The 24,333-nt window shown below is 31.6% G+C and overlaps 2 protein-coding genes across 6 annotated transcripts in view; one reads left to right on the forward strand and one right to left on the reverse strand.

The window, feature by feature from the left end:
* The window catches only part of LOC145322717 (uncharacterized), an 80,868-nt gene extending 74,694 nt beyond the window's left edge, over positions 1–6,174 (forward strand). For 2 of the 4 annotated variants that reach the window (XM_080164945.1, XM_080164948.1), the window contains one exon: positions 896–6,174. In XM_080164945.1, coding sequence (XP_080021071.1) covers positions 896–1,209 — 314 coding nt within the window. In that variant the 3' untranslated portion in view covers positions 1,210–6,174. The remainder of the gene's footprint in view (positions 1–895) is intronic. The other 2 variants (XM_080164944.1, XM_080164947.1) reach the window with 1 other exon arrangement.
* Positions 6,175–7,830: 1,656 nt separating this feature from the next.
* Positions 7,831–24,333, reverse strand: part of LOC145322719 (putative G-protein coupled receptor Mth-like 11) — a 48,360-nt gene continuing 31,857 nt past the window's right edge. The window contains exons 25-33 of one of the 2 annotated variants that reach the window (XM_080164950.1): positions 16,041–16,116; positions 15,682–15,708; positions 15,173–15,239; positions 12,269–12,382; positions 11,474–11,554; positions 10,844–10,964; positions 10,190–10,319; positions 8,573–8,611; positions 7,831–8,099 (exon numbers count right to left, since the gene is read on the reverse strand). In XM_080164950.1, coding sequence (XP_080021076.1) covers positions 8,029–8,099; positions 8,573–8,611; positions 10,190–10,319; positions 10,844–10,964; positions 11,474–11,554; positions 12,269–12,382; positions 15,173–15,239; positions 15,682–15,708; positions 16,041–16,116 — 726 coding nt within the window. In that variant the 3' untranslated portion in view covers positions 7,831–8,028. The remainder of the gene's footprint in view (positions 8,100–8,572; positions 8,612–10,189; positions 10,320–10,843; positions 10,965–11,473; positions 11,555–12,268; positions 12,383–15,172; positions 15,240–15,681; positions 15,709–16,040; positions 16,117–24,333) is intronic. The other variant, XM_080164949.1, reaches the window with a different exon arrangement.

Here is a 24,333-nt window from a genome sequence, read left to right on the forward strand (position 1 = left end):
AATTTCTAATTTAAAGATTAAATTACTAAAACTAATATAATGAAAATTTTAAGTATTTGTAACAAAATATTAGATTTTGTTAAATATCAATCCTTTGAATTTATTCATTTAAATTATAATTACATAGCGTTGCAAAAAACGGAATGTGGTTTATTTTATACTTTTTTCCCCCCAGCCAGCAGCATTTGTTTTTGTTAAGATAATAAACAATTGATTTTTATGATTTTTCCGCATTAATTTTTTGGCTAATGAATTTTTACACTCATATAAAACTGTTTTTTAAGAAACATATTTTTAAGTTTGATACTTTTTTGAAAATTAGGAATCTTTACTGAATTAAAGGAGAACATAAAGTAGATCCTTCACAACAGACTGACACACAAACAAAAAGAAAGACATCCTGTTACTTTTATATAAGGGTAAAAACTTGCACGCGCAAATTTAAACTAGCATGAATTAGCAAGCGTGTGCGGATTCTTGAAATATTACAAATCAACATCAAACCAATCACGCAAATTATATCCTAGTAATTAGTATCCCAATAATCCACACGCACCCCATAATTTTGAATTTTTCCATAAAACATATTTCTCTGCCCTAAAAGACATTCTAAAGTGCATACTGATCAAACTAAAATACATCATGAATATATTTTTTTTAACGTAAAGATCATTAATGCTCCACAAGCAGTTGGGAAATTGTAAAATATTGTTTGACAATATTTTACTTCTTTTTGTTTACTGCATTTCTGAGAAAATTATACAAATTATACTACCCTTTGTCATTTCTAAGTCAAAAAGAAGAAACTTTAAAATCACATTGGCAGGCTAGGTATATTTCTTATTTGATTTTAGTTTAGTTTTAATTTCAATTTCTAATAAAGTTTTTATTTCAGGTACGAAGCTGAAATGTCCTTTTTGTGAACGGACCTACGGTTATGAGACCAACCTGAGGGCCCACATTCGCCAGCGCCATCAGGGCATCCGCGTGCCCTGCCCGTACTGTCACCGCACCTTCACCCGCAACAACACGGTGCGCCGCCATATTGCCCGCGAGCACCGCCACCACGTCAACCCGAAGCTCATCCCGACCAAGTTCGGGCAGACCAAGGTGCTGCCCGACCAGCCGTATCTTGACACCATGAATGCGCTGCACAACAGTGTTAGCGGTGGTGGCGGCCTGCCACCATCCTCGTCGCCGCAGCCCTGACACTCATCAGCTCCGCTCGACTGCACCACCACCACCCGGACATCAGCGGTTTCATCAGCAGCGGCAGGAGCAGTCGTGATTGGCAACGGTAGAAACGCCACACCTCCGACAACACCCCTAATCATAGGCGGCAATGGTGTTACATCAACGCCGTCGCCGTGGGAGCGTGAAGCGCCCAGCTCATCCATGAACTGGGCACGTGTCTGATGGCTGTCACCCGCCGTTACTGCTACAAAACAACCGCTAATAATTCAACAACTACCAAAACCGCCAAGCATACCATCGTTTGTGGCGGCTTTTCAGCCGCTTAAATTTAAAAACATCCAGCCGTTGCCAGTACCTGGAGGTCTAATGTTACCTGCCAGACCTGGACATGGCTGGAGGCTGGAGGGCAGTTCTGGTGGTGGTCAGGATATGTTCTTGAAAATGATCTTAAATAATCAAAGCTGGAGATAAATGTGAAAATCAAAAAAATGAGAATATTTGAAAAGTTAAGTTGCTGCTGTCAAAAATTGAAACAAATATAAAATGAGAAACTGGCCAATGAAACTACACACCCCTCCAATTACAAGCTTAGAACTCCCATGATTCTTGTCTGTGTAGTTTGGTCCAGTGACAAATTATTAAAAGAAAAAAAACACAAAGATAATTGCGAATGAGTCCTCCGTAGAATGAAAGAAAAGTGTACAAGTTGATGAAAAAATGACATGATGAAAGTATGTTCAAACAAGGATGTTGAATCCGTGTGCGAGTAAATGCCGCGCAAATGAAATTTGAACCGAACAGAAAAAAGAAAATCTTTGAATCAAGGAATGAGTCGCTTTTATACGTAAAGAAAAGAACAATTTGAACCTCTTCGAAACGGATAAGACTGATTTTCCTGGCTTGCTTTTACACATATTAATAATATTAATTACAAGTTACAACGCTAGTGCTGCTTATGAACAGAAGTATGTAGAAGTTGTGTTTTATTTGTGTGTGTGTGCAGTACACGCAACAAATAACATGAACAGACTTACAGGATTATGTATGTACAAAAAACGGGATTTGGAATGTTTTATTCAGGTGAAATCCACCTACCTCAACCCATTTTATGCTGTTATAAACAGTGTTTACTATTCAGATCAACTATAAACCTCTATGCCCCCTAACAATTGTATGCATGTAAAACGGCAGGTGTCATTCCCACGTCAAGATTTAACCACTGGACCTTTACCTCAAAGTTTTTTAAGGTTTTTAAAAAAAATGTGAAGAAAATTTTGCGGGATGACGCTACGCTGTTAACACTCTTACAGGGCGGCGGCGGGTTTCAAAAAAATGCCAATTTCGGGTAACTTTTGGGCGGCCGGGCTTGAGGCTTCAAGGCTCAGCTGACCGCCCACCTCGTAACCAATTGACCTCCAACCATTAATATTTATATTGTATATGGATCTATTATTTATATCTCTCTCCTCTCTTCACTTCATCATAACACACAACCTACCTCATAATAATATTAAAATAATAGTTAACAGAAAAAAAACCTATACATACATATGCACACATCAAAAGCTTTTTTGCTATTTTATTCATGAATTAAAATATTAATGATCATAATAGATTCAATATTGTTGGATTTTAGATATTTTTGGCTTCTGATTGTGTTTTACTTTTAAAGCTCAAATAGCCTTTTAGATTGTATTGATGAAAAAAAAATAAAATTCAATTTTGACTAAAAAATAAACAAATCAGAAAATCAAAAAAATGTCGAGTCCAAAATAAATTTTACTTTTGTGTGTATCTCAGTATTTTTAAACAGCGACATTCAGGCCAATACATCTCAAGACAATAATATACCTCAGTTCATAATTTAACATTGATGTACCTTGATATAACAATATAATTATAATAGTTTATGTACAGAGTGATTCAACAAAAACCTATAGCTGCAATTTTAAGAACTAAAAATGACAATGACATAGAAAATAAATTATGAGTTTGTGTACAAGAAAGAAAGGCATAATTTTTTACTGGATGTCCCATAAAAGCTAAAAACAAAGTTTTTTTTGAATCACCATGTATAGGGCCAAAATGACTAAATTTACATTGTTAAGTATTGTTAATTAACCGGCCCTATTTTTGAGATTTTTTATTCAACAATACCTCACATTTTTTATTCTTTTTTATATTTTTGCCTGGATGTCGCAGTGCCTTTACAAAACAACAAGTAATTATCATATTCATATTATTTTTCATTTTTTTTACATATCCTAAAGTATTTTTAATTGCATCTTGTTACATTTTTTATTGATTGGTATTGTTATTTATCCATAGTTTATTATTGAATTGTAAATCTTTTTTTTTCCCTTTATAATTATGTTTTAGGATAAGTAAAAAAAATATGTTTGAAAAATTTATTTCTCGCCATATTGTCAATAGTTTGTTAAAACTCTAAAAAAAAAATAGTAACAATAGTCAGAGAGAAAAGGAAGATTTAAAAAATCAGACTCTTTTCAGTAAAAAAAGAAAGTTTCACGGGTAAAAATCTCTCCTTTTCTCTGCTATAAATAATAATTATTTGTAAATTTAAGATTATAAACAAATTGGTCCTAAAAGTTAAACTATAACTTGGTGGTGATGTTATATTGGTTATCTGTAGTTTTGTTAATTGCGCATATAATATGTTGACATCATGCCAAGTGTGTGCGCGTGCCTATGAGTTAACCCTATGCACATGCACGCCAAAATTACGCGCGCGTTATTTTGAGTGCAGCGCCAGGTTAATCTCAAACACGTTGAAGACTGAAACAGAACAACCCTACATGAAAAAAAGCATTATCTTTCTAATTAAGTAAAAAGGAAAAAAAGCCAGCTTACTATTCAAATCAAAATTCAATTAATTCTGTCCCCAATCTCTTGCTTTGTTTTCTTCGTTTTAATTGTGTGGGCAGATTTTTTTATTAAATGAATTTTTTTGTGTATATTTATAAGATAACTTGATCCATTTTTGGAGAGTTTTTAATGTTTTCTCATATGATAAAAAATGTAGGTGATTTTATAAAGTCAATTTTGAATATTATAGTTTTTTGTTCGTTTTGTAATTTGCGTTAGAAATTAATTGATCTAGACTCTTAAAGAGAAAGATCAATATTTAAAAAACGCAATTTATTATTTTTTTCATTTTTTAAATAGGGCCCTTTATCTATTATTATGTATCAATTTTAAAAATGTATATATTGTCCCTAACTTTGATGATATAACCAACCCAGTGATTAAATTATTATTTTAAAATAACTTAAAAACAAGAATAAACTGATGCAAAATAAGTATTTTCCCTCCCGGTGAGAAAAATTAATATTTCGGTGAAATTTAAATTTATTTAAAAATCCAACCGGTGTTTTTAACAATTTTCTTAGAGCTAATATTTAATTTTTATAGAATACATTTTTTTATTAATATGCGCTGATTGTTATTTTAGATTATTAATTGTAACTTTTTCTTTGCTAATTGAATAAGGTGTGTATGTAATATTTCTTCTACTATAGGTGCTAGGAAAACCACATCTAAATTATATGATACAAATTTTATTCTAGAGATTTTTATTAAATCATAGTCCTAGGTCCTAGGCCTGGCGTATTGTCAGTCCCCACATTCCCCCCAAACCAGTTTTAGCATCCAATGCACACTCCCCATATGCTCCCCCCGTGAACAAAAAATTATACAAAAATGCATAGTTATATAAAATAATGAACCTAGCACCTTTATGAATTATTCAACATAAGTCATTTCTTAATAAAAATACTAAAGTTGCAAAAATATTGATTTTTACAAAAAATTGGCGGATTTTTACAGTAAATTTTAATAGATTTTTGACATATTATGACTTGATTTATGTTATAGTTACTGAAAACCCCATAAATTGTCAATTCTTTGTAGGTTATTATTCCAGCTTCTATTTCTTTATATTCCGCAAGCCAAGTAGTTGCCTCTTTTTGCAGTGTTGATCAAAAAATATTTAATAGATGGATGCACAATTAAATGGTATTCCTATATTGCTATGATAATGTACCTATCTTCTAGATAGAAACTCTATCTACTATTTAGGTTACATTAAATACTTGGATTGGTATATCTTTAATTTGTGTGATACATCTTTTGATTAGTTTATGGCCAATACTTAAAAAGTAGGCAAAATTTAGATTCCAAGCTTACCTTTAAAATTTAAGGATTGACTTTATTAGCGACGACAGTTTAAATTTTAGTATTTTTCACATCAAGTAATTAATTGGCGAAAGAATATAAAAATTTAAATTGTTTTAAATTGTTGTTAATGTTACTTATTTTTTGTGTGTTAAATTAAAACTATTTGTCCGTAATTTTAATTTCAATTAAAACTTGGCAATTTTAATCTACATAATAATTTGCCATTTAAAATTGCCCCTTACATTTTTCAGTATAGAAAAAATATTTAAAGAAAACTAGAACCAGCTCAAAAATGACAATATTAAAGAATATTTTATATAAACTTTAACTTTTTCACATTTCTACAATCAATAAAAGTAAAAAAATAACTTTTTCAGCAACTTTTTGGGGATAAATAAAAATGGCAAAAAAATAATGTTAAAAACTGCATAACTGTACCTCATATCTTAGAATACCTCATAGTAATGGAGTTGGAGTCTTTACAACAAGCCTTTTAATTATAGAGTAGCCACGCTGCTCCCAACCTTAACTGCCAATAGTCAACCTTTAAAGTTACCAAAAAAAACACTGAAATTCATTTCTCAATCAAGTATTACCATAACAATAATAATTAAAAAGTTCTCCAACTCCAAATGAAATAAAATTTCAATAGAATTTGTTACAATTTGAAGAAAAAAAGTTAGTTTTAGCTTAAAACAGTGTATACTAGTTATTATAAATATTAATTATGCTGGTAAAAAAATAGCACTTGTGACAAACAAATAATAAAGATTATGTATTCAATTTATTGTTCCTTTTTTACAGTATTTAGTTAAGCTACTCTACAAATTTAACGAAGTCTGTCTGTTATATAGTAATGATTATTATTAGTATTACTGTATGGCTTAAACTTACAGTGGTTTCAGTTTTCAGCGGTTTCATTATCATTATAAATACATAAAGAGCACAGGACGCCTCCTCCCATCATCCTGGCGGGCACAGGATGCCTGCAAATCTGGCAGTGTCATCCAGTTAAAGAGCAAATTACAGCAAATTATGTCTTTTGCTTAAACAAAGCATTTTACAGGGCCAAAACACTAAAATATCATTTAGTTGTATAACATAATATGAAATATAGATGTTTGTGTCAATTTTAGGTTACAGGTATGATCCTGGAGACCCTGATCTTCAAGATCTCCAGCAAACTTTAAAGGCTCCTGTAACCGCAATTTGGATTTCAAATTTAGGCATATCTTACATGTAAAAATCTGCCGCTTTTTCCCGCAGATGCATAGCCGCTGTTAAATATAAGGGCGGAGGAACCAAAATAGGATCAACCGAGTCTGACTAATGGTCAGAAATTCATTATCAAACAGGGAAAACGTTGCCGTACAAATTAAGTTTAACAAGATTTAATTAAACATAATCGAATTTATTAAAACATAATTAATAATATCAAAAAGTATAAATTATAAAGCTACCCTGTCAAAAGTGTAGCATTGGAGATATAATGCATTATTTATGTAGGTGGTAACTATATTGTGGTATCAAATTAAAGAAATTATGGTTTAAATGATGTCATTCAAATAACATGATAGATATACCTATATTTCGACTATGGTATTAAATAAAAGAAATGGTCTTGGTTGACTTTTTATCAACGTTAGAGGAGCACCTTAAATTGTATAGATACTAAGGGAAATCACAAACGATTTCTTAGGAACAATAAGGGTTCCCTTAGCTTTACTTTAATTAAAGGGAGTTATAGACTAGCCTTAAATTTATTAATGTCAAGCTTAGGTAATGATTTTGATAGGCAAACTTTAGCGTTACATAAACCTCTTATTTAATACTTATATTTGCGGGAACTTTTGTTTCATGAAATCTTTCAATTTTTAACATTTACAAAACAGCCTGCTTTATTTCATCAAGATCCATGACAGATCTATATAGGAAATAAATGTCTATATATGAGCTCAAGTTTTCCAAGCGATAAATGTTTAACACTCATAGTGCTCCAATAATCCGTAACAAACTCTCATTGACCAGAACGCTAAGACCCATTATTTTACTGTATGAAGAATGAATGAATTTTATTTCATGTTGCTATTTGAATTATATTGAAGTATTAAATTTCTATCCATAAAACCAAAAATTTAAATTTATAATATAGTAAATAAAAGAAAACTTAGTTTTAAAATAATTTGATACTAGCGATGCGTGCATAATGTGGTCAGATATTGAACTAAAATTTAACATTTAACTAAATATTTAACCCTTTCAGGATGATAATTTGAAATAAAAAATAATAGGATCCTAAAATAGTTTAAAGAAAGAAATCGTCAGGGAGAAGATAATGGAAGAATAGGGTTAATAGTCAGAATTCAGATAATGCAAAAGAAAGTAAATAAAACATTAAATAAACCTAGCCAATAGCGAGATAATTATATCGAGCCCAACTCTAGTATCAATATAAGGCTAGCCTTAACTTAAACCTGTTATGTTAATATTAAGATAGCCTTTGCAAAGAATAAGTGTATATTTCCTTATTACATCAACTTACAATAAAAAATAGGAATATTTTAAAATCTTTATTAAGATGAAATTAGTTGTCGATAGAAAAGCTACCAATCTAATTCTTTTTAATTGTTTGGTTCATTAGATCCCCTCGCCGTGGACACTGTTGTGACGTTGCTGATTCTGGTCGTTTGGTTCATCGTAGTCACACCCTGGTACCACAGGTTAGGATAACCGATATATAGAATAAATTATTGGTTAACAAGTTTGGACCCAACTAATTTTAATTTATTGAACGTACCAAAGATTTGAGTTAGCGGAAAAGATAACGTGGTTATATAACATTGGGTACCAGTGTAATTTACAGTCCAATGTTCTCTTCCTTCCTGGATTAAATTCATTATCGACTGTACATCTAGGAAGGTAGGTGACATTGGACTATAAATTATACTGGTACCCAAAGTTTTAGAGCATGTTCTCATCATGGGTTGGCCTACAAACTTTGGGTACTTTAAAAAAATCTTGATTTGTTATTAAAATTACTAGTGTGCAATTTTTAAACCATTAATAAATGAAAAATCTTATTTTGATTGAATTACCAATATCAAAAAGAAACTTCCCAAATACCCCAATCAAGATAAAAAAGACCAAATGACAAAGGTTGTTACATTAAATGGTATCCAACCTGCCTCGCTAGTCATCATCAGCATCTTCTTTTTCCGGGCTGAAATTAAATTAAATTTGTTTGAGAAAAAACAAGGACGATTACATTCACACAAAGTACCTTGCTGAGCAATAAAATATCTCCCCCTTTTTTTTTGGGGGGGGGGGGATTTTTTGTTTGTTTGTGTAATACTTTAGGTTACGTTAGATTATATTAGGTAATGATTGCCCCCTCAGGGTTAGGCCCTTCTGCAGAAGTATGGCATAGGAAAAACATTTTTTTTTTCAATTCATTCAAAAATAAGGGGTGTTTCAGCACAACAAAGAAACTATTAGATTAATAAGTGAGTGAGTGTAGATAAAACAAGAGAAAACAAACAAGAAAGTGAAAAATAAAATCACAAAACCTTTTAAGGTAAGGATTTTAATGATTAATTCTTTTTGAAAAAACGCTTATAATGATCTATTTATACTTCAAGGTTTTAAGCCATTAACGTTAAGGTAAAAAGTTCTGCTTATAAGGTCAGCTTCACTTAAAAATAGGTGATATCGTTCTTGTTTCCACTGAAAGGAAAATATTTAATAAATAAAAAACCTTTGCAAACGTGAACTCTAACACTTGAAAAGTAAAAATAATCAAAGTTAATTATATCCATAAGTAGCGCAGTGATAAAAATAAACATCTTTTTAGAAGGTATTTCATTGTGTAATTAGACTTATCCCGTTTGGATTCGAAACCGATTAATATTCACTGGATTAGAACCGGTTCTCCAAAAAAAAATACAGAAAAATCATGTACAGTACCGTAATGTTAACCAGGGCCAACAAAACTAATTTTAATCTTTTATTTTTTTTCATTCTAATATCCGCGGAAACTGTCTAAATCACATAATATGACATTTGCTCCATTTAGCTCATTAAATTTTAGGCAATTTTTATTTTCAAGATTTTAAAATCCAAAACTATAAAGGTTATTTTAAATTATTTTCCATTGATGTACGGAATTATATACTTGTAGGAAAGCTACGCAGGAGATAAATGCACACTTGTGCTAAATAATAAATGCCTTTTACATACAAAGTAAATAAAATAGCAAAAAAGTTATATTTTTCAGTAGCGAATCTACTGTACATATTGTTTCAGATATTCGTATGTTTGTCTGTTCCGCCGCCTGCTATCTACATATGTTTTTTGAAAAAGGTGATTTGACACAAATTTCATAATTATAATCGATTTCAAGTTTAGATTTAACTTTGACAGAAACTATAGATAAGAACCTTCATTAATTAAAGATGTTCAAATTTATTCTTTGAATCTTTATATTTAAAGTCTTAAAAATAAACATCCTTTTACTTTGTAAATAGAAGTTTAGTCTATAAATCATAGTCACTCGCCTTGGTCAAATAAATTGAAAATAAGGGGGGAGGGTTATTTGTGAGGACTATTAAGTATCTAATATAACATATAACCTAAAGTAATAAACAAAACAACAAAAACTGCCCAACCCCCTGATTTTAATTTATTTAAAACAAACGTAGATGGAGGGTTGTTTGTGCTCGAGTAGGCATACTTCTCCTATGGATGTATCTTATCCCTATGCCTTAGAAAACTAAAGTAACCAAAAGAATGCGATTGATACCTCCTTCTCTGAGTTCAATGGGCTGTCCGCCTGTACTTCTCCTGAGGGAGTGGTACAGTTGCTTCCTCTTCAGAAGGATAACAGACAACACGTTCCGCTTGCACACAAAGGTCAGGAACACCCAAACTCCCTACAAACAAGGACGAGTATATCAATAATTGACAATGCAAATCACACAAAAATAAGATCTAGAAAGGGACAATGCAAACATTGCTTGCCAGGAATGATCAAAAATAATTATTGTGAATTCAAAAAAAAACTTTGATAATAGTATTAAATAAATTTTATTCTAGCAATTTCAGAAAATTAGTGTATTAGGTAGTCATCAGATATATCTTCTTACTCTGTGTAATATACCAGCGGCTACGTTCCTAGAGGCCTCTAGGTGCACTTGAAGGAAGTGTGTGCAGGGGAGGGGGAGAGTCGATCCTACATTTAAATTACAGTTAAAAAAAAAAAGTGAAAAACTTTGAATGTGTTATTTTTTCCTTGGCCGATTTCTTTTTGGAGAAAGGAGGTACCCTCCCCTAAAATAGTTATAAACATTCCTAGGACATATGAGAATCTTCGCTGTAAAGAAGAACAATATCAGTGCAGTGGTTAGCAAGATCCTACAGTATACACAGACATCCTGTTCCTTGTATATAAGTATACCTGTAGCATATTAAGTGTATCAGGCAGCCACCAGAAGTCAGACTCTTTTTCATCATCTTTTGCATAGGCTAGAAATCCAATGATCTCAAAGTACCATACAAAGCCCATCCCAAAGAAAAGTCTAAAAACACAATCAAATACTTTAAAATATTTAATCATAAATAATTCTTAATTAGCAGCTATGCCCCTAGATGCCTCTTTAGGTGTCGAAGGGAGGAAGTCGACCCTTCATTTTATTTAAAGTCCATTTTTTTTTTTTGGGGGGGGGGCAATAATTTCTTCTAGGGGAGATTTCTCATGGAAGTTTGTGGTGGTACCTCACCCAAAGAAAATTATGAACCTTACCAGGACTTATGAGAAGCTACTTTGTGGAGGAGAACCATATCAGTTCAACGGTAATCGAAATAATTCGGTTTAAACAGACAGATAGACAATCTATTACTTAAAGCTCAAAAACTGATGAAATCAGGATAAACCAATTAAAGGTTATTTAGGTCAATGAATTTGGACAATAACCTATTTTTTGACAAATTTTTAAAACTTTTTTGCAATATAAAAAAATATTTATACATAAATAGAGTTGCGAACAATCAGACCTGAAGATGTTTTTTTTAAATAAAGAGGGTTTACTTTAGGTAAAGCAGAGTCTTGTCCATTTTTTCTTTTCTTCTCTCCTTCAATGACACTACTTCAGTTCTTAATGCTTCAGATCTACAAGATTAAATATGCACTCTTCTGCTGAATTACAAATAGACATATTAACGATAAAATCTAATTTTAACTTTAAAATTGACAAATGTTATCAAAATTGAAATAATTTTGAAGCTCTTTATTGTGAGTACATAAAAAATTTCGTATGATAGGCCATTACAAAGACTAAATTACCAATGGCAGGCCATTTACTTTTTGATTGACCAATGTTAGACCAGTAAGACATCATTCTAACAATTTTGGATTATTAACTTTGAGTTTACAGATGGAAACAATAGTGAAAATCATATTTGCAAAGGCGTAAAAATATCAAAAATTAATAATAAACAAAAAAAAAGTCGGGTAATTAGATTTGAGCATGCAAGACAAAAAAGTAAACCTTACTTGTATAATGTGACTGACGGACAAATACAATGTAATCTTGTGCATTAAAAACAGGAAGGAATGGGACAATGGGCTGTTTATTTTACTAGTCCCCAAAGTTACAGCAATGTTTTTTTATTCATTGGGTTTACAACTTTGGGGACTTATAATGAATTCATTAAGTTGAGTGTCTAAACGTTTCAACCAATAATTGTAATCTACAGAAGAGGGAATTTTGTTTATCATTATTGGGATGTTGTACAGCAAGTTATCGGCCATTGTCCCATCCCTTTACATCACTAAAAAAGGAACAGGTTATTAGCTTTGCATATTTCTGAAAAAAATGCCTACTTGCAAATGTTGAGAATAACATAGATGAACATGAAAGTGTTGAAGAAGAGCATCAGCAGAATTGGTAATAGCAACCAGAAAAACTTGGCTCCGCGGTTTTGGAATGAACATACACTAGGATTATAAAGTTTTAACTAATTAATCTTTTTAAAACCCTATTATGTTTCTTACCATTATTATAAGACTAATGTCATCGTGGCATTTTAAGAATATTATTGTAAATATGATGATTGTATTTCATAACACATATACAGATAATGTTATATAAATATATTATGACACAAATTTGAGTCAACATAAGAACTTAAACTGGAACTTTTACAAACTAAAAGTGTTACTATTAAGTAACAACAACCCTCTTTTCCCCTAAATGTTTCTGAGTGGATTTATTATTTCTTGGATGTGACTTTAATGTTCTATAATAAAGTAAAACTCCCAGTCCCTTCCCACCCTATCCATAGGAGTGGATACAAAACCTCGACAAACAAAACCGCGACAGTTACAAAACCGCCCCATAACAAAACCGCGACAGTTACATAACCGCGACAGTTACAAAACCGCGACAATAACAAAACCGCGACAATAACAAAAATATAACTATGTAGGTTTTTTTGTAGGAATACATGGCCGCAGCGGTCGGCCCCCTGGCCTGCCTTGCCGCGGGCGCTCGGCTCCCTTGTCCATAACCTAACCTAACCTAAATATTGTAAAAAATAAATTAAAAATTTGAAAAAAATCTACCAACCACTTTTTGTAAAATCCACGAAATTCTAAACTATGAATAAGTTAATGTACATTAAACATTCAAACATATAGGTTAGCACACTTATTAAATTTAACCAACCAAAGAATTTTTTATCCAATCTTAACCAGACAAATGCCATCTAGCTAAAAAAGATGCGTAGATTTCATTTCTTGCAACCAGAAAATCCGCAGAAATCGAATTAACGAGATCCAAAAAAGTTTCATTAAAAAAAACCTTACACCAAAAATAACAAACAATAATTATAACGACGACTTAGTTTCTTTTTCCTGTTTAATTCGAATATTAAAACTAATTTTCAGGCATGCATGTTTGTTGGTATAGTACTTTTTTTAGAAACCAAAATACAGACATATTTAAAACTACAAAATTGTATATTAGTTACTAGAAAGATTATATTATTTTTCTTGCTTTAAAACAACTTTTTGTACATAAAAACCCGTAATGTCTTCATTATTGACACAAACATGCATGCTGTATAGTTTTAAAAAATTTAGTCACATAAAATACCTGATTAGAATACAAAGCAAGAAATAAAGGTTATCAACTCCCTATGAGCTTTTTGTGTTAAATAGAATTATTAATATGAATAAAAGAGTTTCAAAAAATAGTAAAATAACAAAATGTTAGGTGAATTGTTAATATTAAATCAATCAAAAAATGTTTTACATTCTTATAATTAATTTCAATAAAACATATATATGCTCAAGAAAGGTTATTTATAATTATGAATTCTACCAGACTAAAATATAAAAGGGGAAATAGTTTATGAAGACGACACAAAATGATTTTAAAAATTACTTATTTTTATCTTTTTTTTTAATCTTTAACAATTTTAATGTTTTTATTATGTAAATATATAAAGTATTATTCAAACTTAAAGGATTTAATCTTTTTCTTTGTAATTTATATGTCTAAACAGTGTAAAAATGAAGTTCTTAATTACGAATTTTCAAATCATTAGATTTTAATACAGTTTATTATAGAAATAAAGAATAATTTCAACAAAAAAAATTGCTACAAAAAGGCTTACTGTATTATTAAACTGACTTAATTGTATAATTGCATTCATTTTGTTTATTTACCTTGAAAAATGAGTGTTTAAGTGCTGCATTGGTTAAAATCAAACCTAAAAGTGCTCTTTATTCAGTGACAGAGTGAAAAAAATATATACCTTGTTTTATAGTTTTTGATCTCTTTTTTTATATATTTTTATCTGATATGTATATCAAAATTTAAAAGTATCTATTTCATTAGATATTCATACTTTGCTAAAACGTCTTGGTTACTTTTTGCACTATATTTGCTCTAAAAAGGATTCTTTATCTGACTTCTACATTTAAAATGAAAGATTTTATCCCAATTATTATGTTGACTGAAGAAAAAAAAATTATTTTGTTTATATGCAATTTTCTATAATAAAATGTGAGAAATGCCTTTTTTCACATGTAGGGCGAAAAAAGTAACACTGAAAATATTTTTTTTTGTCTTAAGCATGTCCTAAACTCATAGATAATAAACTTTCATAAAAGATTTATTTCAGAATTTGTCATTTAGGGCATAAAATTAATTTTGCAAATTAACATTGCAAATGTTTGCCAATAACTTTTAAAAATGATTTCTGCGGATTTTCTAATTTACATAAGTGTTTTCTACACATTTTCCCCTTTCTAAAAATACCTTCCTCATAAGGATTGGAATCCGGAAAGTATATACTTTCCAAAATTGATATGTGTTGGGTTAGGTCAGGTTATAGGCAAGGGGGCCGAGCGCCCGCGGCTAGGCAGGCCAGGGGGCCGAGCTCTGCGGCCATGACCTTCTAGCATTAAGATTTTCTTATTTTTTTAGTAGATTTTTTTTTATATGTAATGTCGCGATTTTGTTACTGTCGCGGTTTTGTTATGGGGCGGTTTTGTAACTGTCGCGGTTTTGTTATAGGGCGGTTTTGTAACTGTCGCGGTTTTGTTATGGGGCGGTTTTGTAACTGTCGCGGTTTTGTTTGTCGCGGTTTTGTATCAACTCCTATCCACTCCCCTCCTACTGGATTGACAATAAGTAACCTAAAATGACAAAAAAATTCCCTGTCATAATATCCACGTATATTATATATCCATTGTTTTCAGTTGGTGGGTAATGCTCACCTTTTTCCAAATCTAGGTCTCAAGGGAAGACAATCTTTTTCTAGATTTCCTTCATCTACTGCATCAACTAAATAACAAGAACAATTATGTCATTTTTGTATTACTGTTTTTATAGCCAGGGATGAGATACAACCATATGATGCGAAGGAATGTTTTTGGTATGAGCTCTAAGGCCTGATACCAGATTATAATTAAACATTGGATTAAAGTTTGTTTCTTAACGAAGGTCACTTATTATCACATCCAAACTAGGACACCTGTCATACTTTAGGTTTAGAATGTTAGAAGTTTTTTTTATTGAAGGGAATTTTTTCCAGGACGATTTCTCTTAGGATGGTGGTGGTACCCCTACCTTTAAGTTTAAAAACCATCCATAGACCTACTAGAAGTTTCACTGTAAAGAAGAACCCTATAAGTTAATCAGTTAGTCAGATCCTAAGATAGGGACATATAGACATCCTGTTACTTTTATATAAGAACTAAATTTAAAAATTAGTTTGTTTACTTACCAATTACTGCCATAATAGTTATTAGACCTAAAAACAAATAAAATTTATGTACGCTCAACAATTTTATTTGTTTTTTAAACTTTTTGTTTAAACAGCAATACAATACAATAATTTCATGACACGAACTTTAAAGAATATTTTAGGTATGGTTAGGTTAGATAATGGCTAAGAGAGATCTACATGGTTGAAGTCCAAAAAGCTCAGAGCTCCTGACTGTTGAAGGTGAATTATTTTTTAAAATACAAATTTTTCTTCACTTGAAATACATATATATATCCCTTTTTAAAGTTCAAATTTTGCAGTGTTTTTTTTAGGGGGAGGGGAAGTCATGGGGGTACACCCTCCTAACAATGGTTTACCTGGAATACCATACCCCACCAGCATCTGTTTGAATAGTTCGGAACAGTCCCCTTTGCCAAAAACATGTTTCAGCTCCTAAATTTTACAATTTATTAGTAGTAGCGCGACCATGATATATCTTTGGTATCACCAAAATCTTTTTTTCATAGGTAGTTTTTTTAAAAGCCCCCCAAACAATATTCATTATCTTCAAAATGGACTCACGGACTTTCTGTCAATGATTAGAATTGCTACGCTTTATAAATTGCACCAAATTATTACAGGAATCATCATACTATAACTACTAGATCTATCCCTTACTGAGGGAAGAACCTACCCTAAATTTAGAAATGCTACACTTTAAAAAGAGAGTGTTCGTGTTGATTAAAAAAAACAGTATCTAATAATTTTGTTTACAAAATAACTCTTATTAAAATTGTTATCCTGCTTTTCTTTTATATTTTTAACCTAAATATTTCGTATAAGCATACTTTCTATATTCTATATTGGCATTGTTTGTCTTACTTCCAAATTATACAACTTATATCATGTAAATATAGTATTATTGGTGACCCCTAAAATGGTGGGTCTGGCTCTCTGACATATCTCAAATTTGGCGAACTTAAAATTTTGCAACGCATTGATAGAAACAAATAATTTCTACTTATATTTACATTCCATATTTAAATTTAATACAAATTATTAAAGAATTCAATTTTTATAGCATAGATTATAATTTTAAAAATTAGCGACGGTATCGCAGATTTCTTCGCAGGAAACTAAGTAAAAATTTTAATCAATTCTAAGATGACTTTACAGTTTATTTTTAGTAGCGAATTTTATGTTTAACCTTTAACGGTTGGTCCCCTTTATTGACCTTAATAGGTCGAGGGTAGGAGAGGAGGGGGGGGAGGGGGGAATTGAACGTTCACTCTGTTATCTCTGTTTCTAATGTGCATGTCCCCTGTTTAATATTGAATTTCCGACAATAAGTGGATCAAAGTAATTTTTACTTTTTTATTGAACAACCTTGTTTTTAGGTCCTTTTTTACTTAGAAATTTCAAAAGGCTGTAATTTCTGTACTCTTAAAGCTAGAAGAAGATTTTTTCAGAAAATGTTTACCTTTATGTATATATAATATTAGAAATCTTGAATATAAATTTCGGCGGCGGCAGCAGTACTTGGCAGTTTCCGGACGCTGCAGACAGAAGTCGGCAAGAAAACAGCGTTGGATTTTTATGAAATTTAAATATGTCATGTATACATGTTAGAACAGCTTAGGTTTAAAATTTGAAGTCTCTAAGTCAAAAACTGCGGTCACAAGAGCCTTTCAAAAAAAAAGTTCATGAATTCAAAGGGTTTGTTGTTTGATTGATATGTGGGGGGGGGGGCGATCTGAAACTTTTGCGTAACCATGGAGTATAGGCCTTGTCTTCAGAGTGAGAGGATAGGTTTTTTGGGAAAAAAGTTTAGTTTTGGGGTGTATTTTCCTTATACAGTGTGTTTTTTTTATGAGAACTTTTTTGAAAGCCAATTTACTCCACTTATAGTTATCAGAATTTAATGATTAATGGCTTATTTTCTTCGTTTTTTAAGGGAAATTATGAATCAACCAAAAAAAATTACAGTTTTTGTTGAAAAAGTACAGTAAAGTTGAAAATTAAAAACTTAGGTGACCACTTCTAAAAATGGTTTTAGCGCATTTTTCTTATGCTCAAATCTTCTACCCTTTGCAAGAAAAAAATTGGATTTTCAGTAGTCGACTTTGGGGGGCCAGTACTTTCTCCCTGATTGAGATATGGCCTTCAAACTTTGACCTATTCTAGTACATGTCCCCAATAGTATCTGTATAAATTTATAGCTCTATATCTCAACTTTGAAGCGTTTTGCAGCCATTCTTGCAAAAGGTAGAATATTTGAACATAAGAAAAATGCGCTAAAACCATTTTTAGATGTTGACACCTAAGTTTTTAATTTTCAACTTTACTGAGCTGGATCTTTAAATTGTTTATAGGTGATTTAAACCGGGGCGATTCATTCAGCGCGCCATCAAATTATTAAATACCAATCTTTAAATAGAAATGGCATGGGCGATTCAGCGCAGTCAGTTGCGCCGAACCGGCGCAGCAATGCCACTCAACGAGTGGCATTGCCGCGCTAAATTGGGGTGATTCATATTTAATAAATAAATATTTTTTTAAAATTAGTTTAATATTTTATTGCAAAACTATAGTGAAAACATTTTTATAGTTATTTTTAAAATAAATTATATATTTTTTTATATAAAACACCGTACTGACCCATTTTAAGTTATAAAATTGTACCGGCACGTATGGATATGTTATTGAGTGTCGCCAGCAATCTAGCAACAACGCGCCGAAATTTTAAAAATCCCTGTTTTATAGGCGAGCTGTGGCTAACCACCAGCGCACCTACAGTTCACCTCTGAATCGCCCCGATTCAGCGCACTATAAAAACGATTTAAAGATCCAGCTCTGTACTTTTTCAACATTTTTTGGTTGTTTCATAATTTCCCTTAAAAAACGAAGAAAATAAGCCATTAATCATTAAATTCTGATAACTATAAGTGGGGTAAAATTGCTTTCAAAAAAGTTCTCATAAAAAAACACACTGTATTTAAATTTTTTTGATAGGTCTCCAGGTTAAGGTGCTGCAGGCTGGAAGGTCACTTCTGGACAGGTATAAATGAAAAAAAAATTAGTTTGAAGAGTTAGAGATAAACTTATTAAACTAAATATGCATATTTTTGGATTTTATGAGCATATATGAAGAAAAAATAAAAATCAGCCTCTAGATTCAGGTCCTGCAGGCCTCCAGGTGGATCCTGGACAGGTAGAAATAAAAATTTTCACTTTTAAAGTTAAAGCATAACTTCTTTAACAAAAGTTGATACTTTATGGATAGTATTAACTAATTTGAAGAAAATTTTGAAATTGGGCTCCAGGTTCAAAATAAGTTATGCCCTAACTTTAAAAGTGAAAATTTTTATTTCTACCTGTCCAGGATACACCTGAAGGCCTGCAGTACCTGAACCTGGAGCCCAATTTGAAATTTTTCTTTAAATGAGTTAATACTATCCGTAAAGTAGCAACTTTTGTTAAATAAGTTATGCCCTAAATTTAAAAGTGAAAATTTTTAGTTTTTACCTGTCCAGGATCCACCTGGAGGCCTGCAGTACCTGAACCTGGATCCCGATTTCAAATTTTTCCTCAAAAATGTTAATACTATCCATAAAGTAGCAACTTTTGCTAAATAAGTTTTGTTCTAACTTCAAAAGTAAAAATTTTCAGTTTTTACCTGTCTAGAATTTATCTGGAGGCCTGCAAAACCTGAACCTGGAGCCTGATTTCAAATTTTTCTTCAAATTAGTTCATACCATTAATAAAGTAGAAACTTTTGTAAAATAAGTTTTGTTCTAACTATAAAATTAAAAATTTTCAGTTTTTTTTGTTCTAACTATAAAATTAAAAATTTTCAGTTTTTACTTGTCCAGAATTCACCTGGAGACCTGCAGGACCGTGGAGGCTGATTTTTATTTTTTCTTTATATACGCTCATAACATCCCAAAAGATGCATATTTGGTTGAATAAGTTGATCTCTAACTCTTCAAACTATTTTTTTTCATTTATACCTTTCCAGAAGTGACCTTCCAGACTGCAGCACCTGAACCTGGAGACATATAAAATAAATTTAATAAAATATTAGGAAAATACACCCAAAACTAAACTTTTCCCCCAAATAACCTAACCTCTCACTCCTAAGACAAAGCCTATACTCCAAGTTTACGCAAAAGTGTCAGATCCGCCCCCCCCCCCCTTAAGTAATATATCTAATACAAAACTATAAGTATACTAGACATTAACCCTTAATAGTGAGGCCCCTTGCCGCACATTTGGAGGTAGGGCTCAACGCCCCCCCCCCCCTATTATCTCAGTGCATGTCCCCTGTTTGATAATGAATTTCCGACTAAAACTGAGCCTAAGTCAATTTTCGCTTTCTTCTCCATTTTATTTAACAACCTTTGTTTTTAATTCCTTTTCTACTTAAAAATTTCAAAAGGCTGTAATTTTTTTTTATCTTTGAAACAAGAAAAATAATTTTTTTCAGAAAATGTTTATATTTATGTAAAATTTATATTAGAAATCTCAAAACATAAATTTCGTCGGCCGCAGCTGTACTTGGCACCTGCCAGCCGCCGCAGTTGGCAGTCAGCGGGAGAACGGCGGCAGATCTTCATAAAATTTTAATACATTATGTAGACGTAGAAGAAAAGCGTAAGTTTAAAATTTGAAGGCTCTATGTCAAAAATTGCGGTCACAGGAGGGTTTTAAAGATTTCTGGAGACCTCGAGGATCAGGAGCTGCAGGATCATACCTGGAGCCTGAAATTGACTTGAACACCTATATTTTATATAAATTAACCTATTTTAAAGTTAGTATGTTTTTCAACCTATTTTTTAAAAAATACACTATTCTAAGACATGAAGATATATTTCGATTTTAGCAATCATTTTCAATTCATTTTGTCTTAAAAAATATAGGTATGAGACATATTAGATAACAGCAAATATGATCAAAGATATTAAACATACATTTATATAGAACAATGTCACAAATTATTTTGAATCTTAGGTATGACGACTGAAAAAGTTTTTAAAAAAAGATTAAAACATTGGTTTTTTAAATAGGAGGAGTAGGGAATAATTCTTGTTTGAGTTATGGGGCGGGGCATAGTTTTAACCAGAATAGCTAACTGTCCCATAATAATAAACTCACATACAGACGGACAGACCCTAATTATAGAAAAGCTTTGCTTTTAAAAAACTAATATTTATTCACTCACTAACAAAATAAAAATGTTGGCAGATAAACACATTTTTAAAGCAAATCTACTCTGTAACTCACTTTGTTTTTCTACCTGTTAATCAGTCATTCTGTTTGAAAAGCTATGAGGAAAATACAAAAAAAATTAAAAATAAAAGCAGAAAAAATGTTACATAGACAAGCTGACAGACATTTCAAATTATAGATAAACTTCGCCAACAATTTCAAGATCCATATTTCAACTCCATTTATTCATGCAAACAAAATTTACTTTCATACGAACACATTAAAACACATGCGACGCATGCAAATTAATTGATACTTTATCTGAAGTCGCTTGTAAGCATTCAAATAAAAGATACTAAGGAATAGAATATATTTACGTATATAAAATACATTAAAATACAGATTTTTATTTTTGTTTAAATTTTAATTATTGGTGGTGCATAAACCACCACTTTTTTGAACGCCCCCATAAAACGTTCCCATGTATAAATTGAAGAATTATTTCTCTTAAAGAAAGGGTATTAAGTACAAAGATAAATCGTTTTCTAGTAGCGAGGCTACTCTATTACTTCTAATATTACAGAAATTTTACATGAGTATTAAAGTAAATATTATAAGATTAGCACTAGTTTTTATAGTTAAGGCATTCGGAACCTTGTTTTCACTTATTATCCACGGAAAGATGTCTATAATATGATGTGGTAAATTACTCAGCAAAATTTATTTAGAATCTAAAATATTTTTATAAACAAGATACAAAATATATTTATATATCTTTTATTTAATGAAAAAAAAATAATTTCTTTTATTTCACGAAAAAAATATTTTCTACTTTACATCCCTTTTGTCCTTGTTAACACCGTACAAACTTTGTACAGCAGAGAAAGAGTGGGCAATGACAATAGTACCCAAAGTTTTAAAATAACGTTTTTTCATTAGTTGGCTTAACAATTTTGGGGATTGGGTCAATTTAAATTGGTTGCTTCATTAGGTTGATTGTTCACACTTTTCAACCACAAATTTTAATCTACTGAAGGGGTTATTCTAAGTATCATCATTGGGGTATATATTAATTTATCGGCCATTGTCTTATTATCTTTATCCCTTTAGATCCATTATACCCACTACTGTATACCCCTTCTAATTTAATTTGCTTTTGTGTATTGATGAAACAATATGCTGAAGTGATAGCATGCGGAAATGAACGCCCACCGTTGAATTGGTACTTTCCCCCCCAACTAATTTGTCTAACAACGCCTCCCACAATACAAAACTGTATAAAAAGTCGTAAGAAATTAAGACGGAAAAAACTCAAGATATCTGTCATGCACGTAATACGTGGACCCACCATTTTAGTAGTCACCGTATTATTTAGATGTTGCACAAGATTTCCATGTACTCTGACAAAGTCATGCTCGCAGCTAGCTAAAACATCCATCCCCTTTACTCCATCTACTCCGATCCTACTGGATGAGCGATCTGACCATTATGTTTACAAAATATACTTTTACTGTATAACAGTGTACTGTAAGGTTATTATCGATGCGATATTTATAGACATAATTGTCCTAGTTTCTATTCTTTTTATATTCTTTTGTCACATTTAGGTCATTTAATAAATACAAATATTTTGGTATGGATTCACTTCCGCATAGGGGGTAGTAGTATTTTAGCTAGCTGCAAGCATCACTTAAAATCAGATTAAATGAAAACCATGTGCAACATCCAAGTAATAATATATTGATTAGGGTAAGGACATTTATGTCGTTTTAATACGGTTTTGGTAGTTTATTAATAAGCGGAAGGGAATGAACAATGATTTTTTTTTAATTAGGTCACGTCTTTAATTATATGAGAAAACATCAATAGCAGACATGATAAAAAGAGTAAAAAATATTAATAGAAGAGAGATCCCATGCTGTTATAGTTTTCTTTAAAACTTTTAATTCAAAGTATGAGTAAAATTTTCCATATTTTTGTTCCTATTTTTACATAAATGTTTGAACGATAAGTTTCTCTTTGAAAGCGAATAGAGGGCTTGTTTTTAGATATTTTGGGGGAGGGTCGCTTAATCGAATGGGGAGGAAGTCGACCCACTTTCAATTTCATAACTATACCTAGCAAAATTATTTTTTGAAATCTAATTTTATAATTTTATCCAATAAAAAAGTAGGTGGATTGTCTGTCTGTGTATGTCCTACTAATCCTTCCTAAAACTTAAACTTAATGGTTAGTGTAACTATGAAATTTTGGGGAAGCTCAAAACCACCTACAAATAATTAAAATAACACCAATAGATTCCAATAGTACATTTTATAGAAGTTTTAAAAAAACATATCCAATCTTGTACAGAATTGAACAAAGTTTTATACAGTCGCAAAATACTCTGGGAAAATATAAATGAAAATTATTATGTAAATGTATCTTTTCCAGACTTATAAGTCAGGGATTAAGGGGACATTTGGCTCTAAACTACACTGGTACCCAAGATATTAGAATCAGTTAGTATGAAAACTTTGGGTACTTCCATTGAATGTGATTGGTTGGGTCTAATAATAAGGTTTATCTACAGAGGGTAAAATTTTATTTATCATCATTATGTATGTCACCCATTGGGGATGTACGCCTATTGTCTTATCCCTTAAGATCCCTGTCCATAAGTATAGAGTAAGTTTATTGAAATCTAATTACTTCAAACAAAAAGTTGAAAATTATATTAAAGTCTAATAAGATTTAATCCGAACTTGGCAGTGTACAAAATATTATTTTGTACTTCATTCTATAAAACGGTACTATTTCAAACCCTAGATACGTAAAACAATAGATGCGACAAACGCTATACAGACAAACCCTCGAAACGATTTACCCTAGATGCGACAAACACGGGAATGTGACAAACGTTAGAATATTACAAATGCTAGATTTTTTTCTAAAGGAGACTAACATTAGATACGACAAACGCTAGAATCAATCCTATTCTATAAAGCATTATTGTCTTTAGCAAAGAATCTCACTAACCGCTGAACCTATAAGGTCTTTCTAAAACAACTATACGGATTTGATGATGACATTTTGGGGGCTAGGTGACGATCCGGGTACAAGTCGTCTCCATGCCACCTTGAACATACTCTGCGTGTGAATTGCAGTGTAACACACTCAATCGCCAAGTGTATTCTGTGAGGTAACAACCAACAGACAACCAACTCTTTAATTGCATGACCTTTGTCTGGAAATCCTAACTTTGAATGGAAATTATTTTAGCCCAAGGATTTCCCTCTACCCCCAATTATAGATATCGCGCATTTGGCACAACAGCAGTAGGAACCATTTTTAACGACTTTAGTTTTGACGCGGTGTTGAGCCGAGACACGATACCATCACACCCCCGACGACGAGCGGATGCGATACGTGTTAAGCCACGGTCGCGGGTTTACAACATAAAGAACTCAAAGTAAATACGAG

The sequence above is a fragment of the Acartia tonsa genome, chromosome 6, assembly GCF_053477335.1.
Source record: "Acartia tonsa isolate MP-2025a chromosome 6, ASM5347733v1, whole genome shotgun sequence".
Lineage (NCBI taxonomy): Eukaryota > Metazoa > Arthropoda > Copepoda > Calanoida > Acartiidae > Acartia > Acartia tonsa.